This window comes from Penaeus monodon, chromosome 28 (genome assembly GCF_015228065.2).
Source record: "Penaeus monodon isolate SGIC_2016 chromosome 28, NSTDA_Pmon_1, whole genome shotgun sequence".
Taxonomy (NCBI): Eukaryota; Metazoa; Arthropoda; class Malacostraca; order Decapoda; family Penaeidae; genus Penaeus; species Penaeus monodon.
The window spans coordinates 30,683,734-30,685,680 of record NC_051413.1 but is presented as its reverse complement, the minus strand read 5'-3'; the positions used below and the strand labels follow the sequence as shown (position 1 = coordinate 30,685,680).

The 1,947-nt window shown below is 45.3% G+C and overlaps 1 protein-coding gene across 1 annotated transcript in view; it reads left to right on the top strand.

Moving 5' to 3' along the window:
- Positions 1-1,947, top strand: part of LOC119591485 (nucleolar protein dao-5-like) — a gene marked incomplete in the record, with an annotated part of 13,275 nt that overhangs the window by 11,065 nt on the left and 263 nt on the right. The window contains 1 exon segment of the mRNA XM_037940229.1: positions 1,029-1,947. Within this exon segment, the coding sequence (XP_037796157.1) occupies positions 1,029-1,187 (159 nt within the window).

Here is a 1,947-nt window from a genome sequence, read left to right as displayed (position 1 = left end):
TGGTTTCAACAACCGACCGTTCCGTGCGGGCCTGGGCTTCAAGGGGGACTCTAGAGGGGGCAGAGGAGGCAGAGGAGGCTTTGGTGGTGACAGGGACAGAGGGCGAGGGGGTAGAGGCCGAGGTGGGTTCCGAGGAGGACGCGGTGGCTTCGGCGGTGACCGCGAAGGGTCCCGAGGGGGACGCGGTGGCTTCGGCGGCGACCGCGACGGGTTCCGACGGGGACGCGGTGGTTTTGGCAGCCGCAAGAGCTTTGGGGATAACAACAATGATGATGTCAATGGTGCAGATGGCGGTGACAAGGAAGGATTCAGGGGAGATGGAGAGGGTGGCTTCAGGGGAGGACGAGGCAGAGGCTTTGGCAACCGCAGGAGCTTTGGGGATCGCGATGATGATACCAATGGATTCAATAACAGAAATGATCGTGGAAGAGGATTTGGAGGTCGCAGAAGCTTTGGAGATCGCAATAACAGTGATAATGGGTTTAATGACCGCGGGTCTAGAGGTGGTTTTGGTAATAGGGATGGTGGTGGATTTGCGAGACGTGGGGATAGGGGGCGAGGGGGTGGAGGTTTCAGGGGGGGATTCAATAAGAGCCCAGGCCTAGGGATGAATGCAGAAGGAACTGGTGAAAACAAGAAGATTACTTTCGATTAAACAGCAGTCTTCCCAGACACAGGGCAAGATATGATAGTAAGTTTCTCTCTCTTTGTGGTAATGTTCCGTGTTATGTTGCAAGTATAGTGTTCTTGAAAATCTGAATTTTGAGTGAAGCTTTATTGGTGAGGAGAGCAGGCTTTGTCTTTTTTCTATTAGATTAGATTTCTATACTTGTCCATGTGAATCTTAAATACAAGTTGGAAAAAGACTTCAAACAACATACAGCAGGCCATTCTTATCAGATCTTGCCCTGTGTGGAAGGAGAAAGTGGCTTCATATCTTATATATAATAGAAGCTGTATAACTGTATTACTGTGTAAGATGGTTGGACCAGAACACATTGTAACCTCACAATCAATTCCCCTTTCAGCAAGGTGCAAGAGGATGTTGGGGTGAAGGTGCTTACAGAACCCTCAAGGACACTCGAGGAAAATCTTTCCGTCATGAAAAGAACAAGAAGAAGAAAGGATCCTACCGAGGAGGCATGTTGGACACAGCCGTCAACTCCATCAAATTTGACTCGGACTGATAGAACAGTTTCCCATGTGAAGCACCTCCCTCCCCCCCACCTTCAGGCAAATCAGACCTTTATCCATGGGCTGCCCAGAGTGATGGATAGCTGTTAGAGAAAGGCCAAGGGCAGAGATGCAGCCACACAACTCTCTGCCGGTGGTTTCACATGAATGTGTTTGTGTGTGGAAGCTCATGTGATATATATATATTTACAAAGCAGATACATTACTGTGTGGGAGTTGTTTATTTGTTGAATTTTAAGAAGAGAGTGCATTAAGTGGCGAACTTCAAAGTGATGAGGAAGTGTTCTGATAGTGACACATTCTTGTGTTTGAATCGGTAATTTAGCTACAGGTCTTTGCATTTGTGGAAGTGCAGTGAGCCCAGGCAAGGTCTCAGTGTGAACAATTTCCTTGGTTTGAACCTGTAACAAAGGAGAAAGTCCAGTCTGGGAGAACGTTTAGGGCTATAAATTGTCAGATAGGAGAATGAAGAAAATGTATTTTTTTAGAAGTTATTGCTATAATACAAAAAAAAAAGGTTCTATGCACTGCAGCCATAGATATTGTTAGGGTTATACTTGTACATTTCCACTTTTGACTGAAAAGAAAATGGTGATTATAACCCCAACATTTTATTTGGTGCAAATAGGAAGAGAAATCTGTTGCTCTTAATTATTTACATAATAGTTTTGTGTAAATAGATGAGATACCAGTTTCCGTTGTACCATTGATGAAAGTATTTGGAATTTGTGTTTGGTACAAAGTTTGTGGATG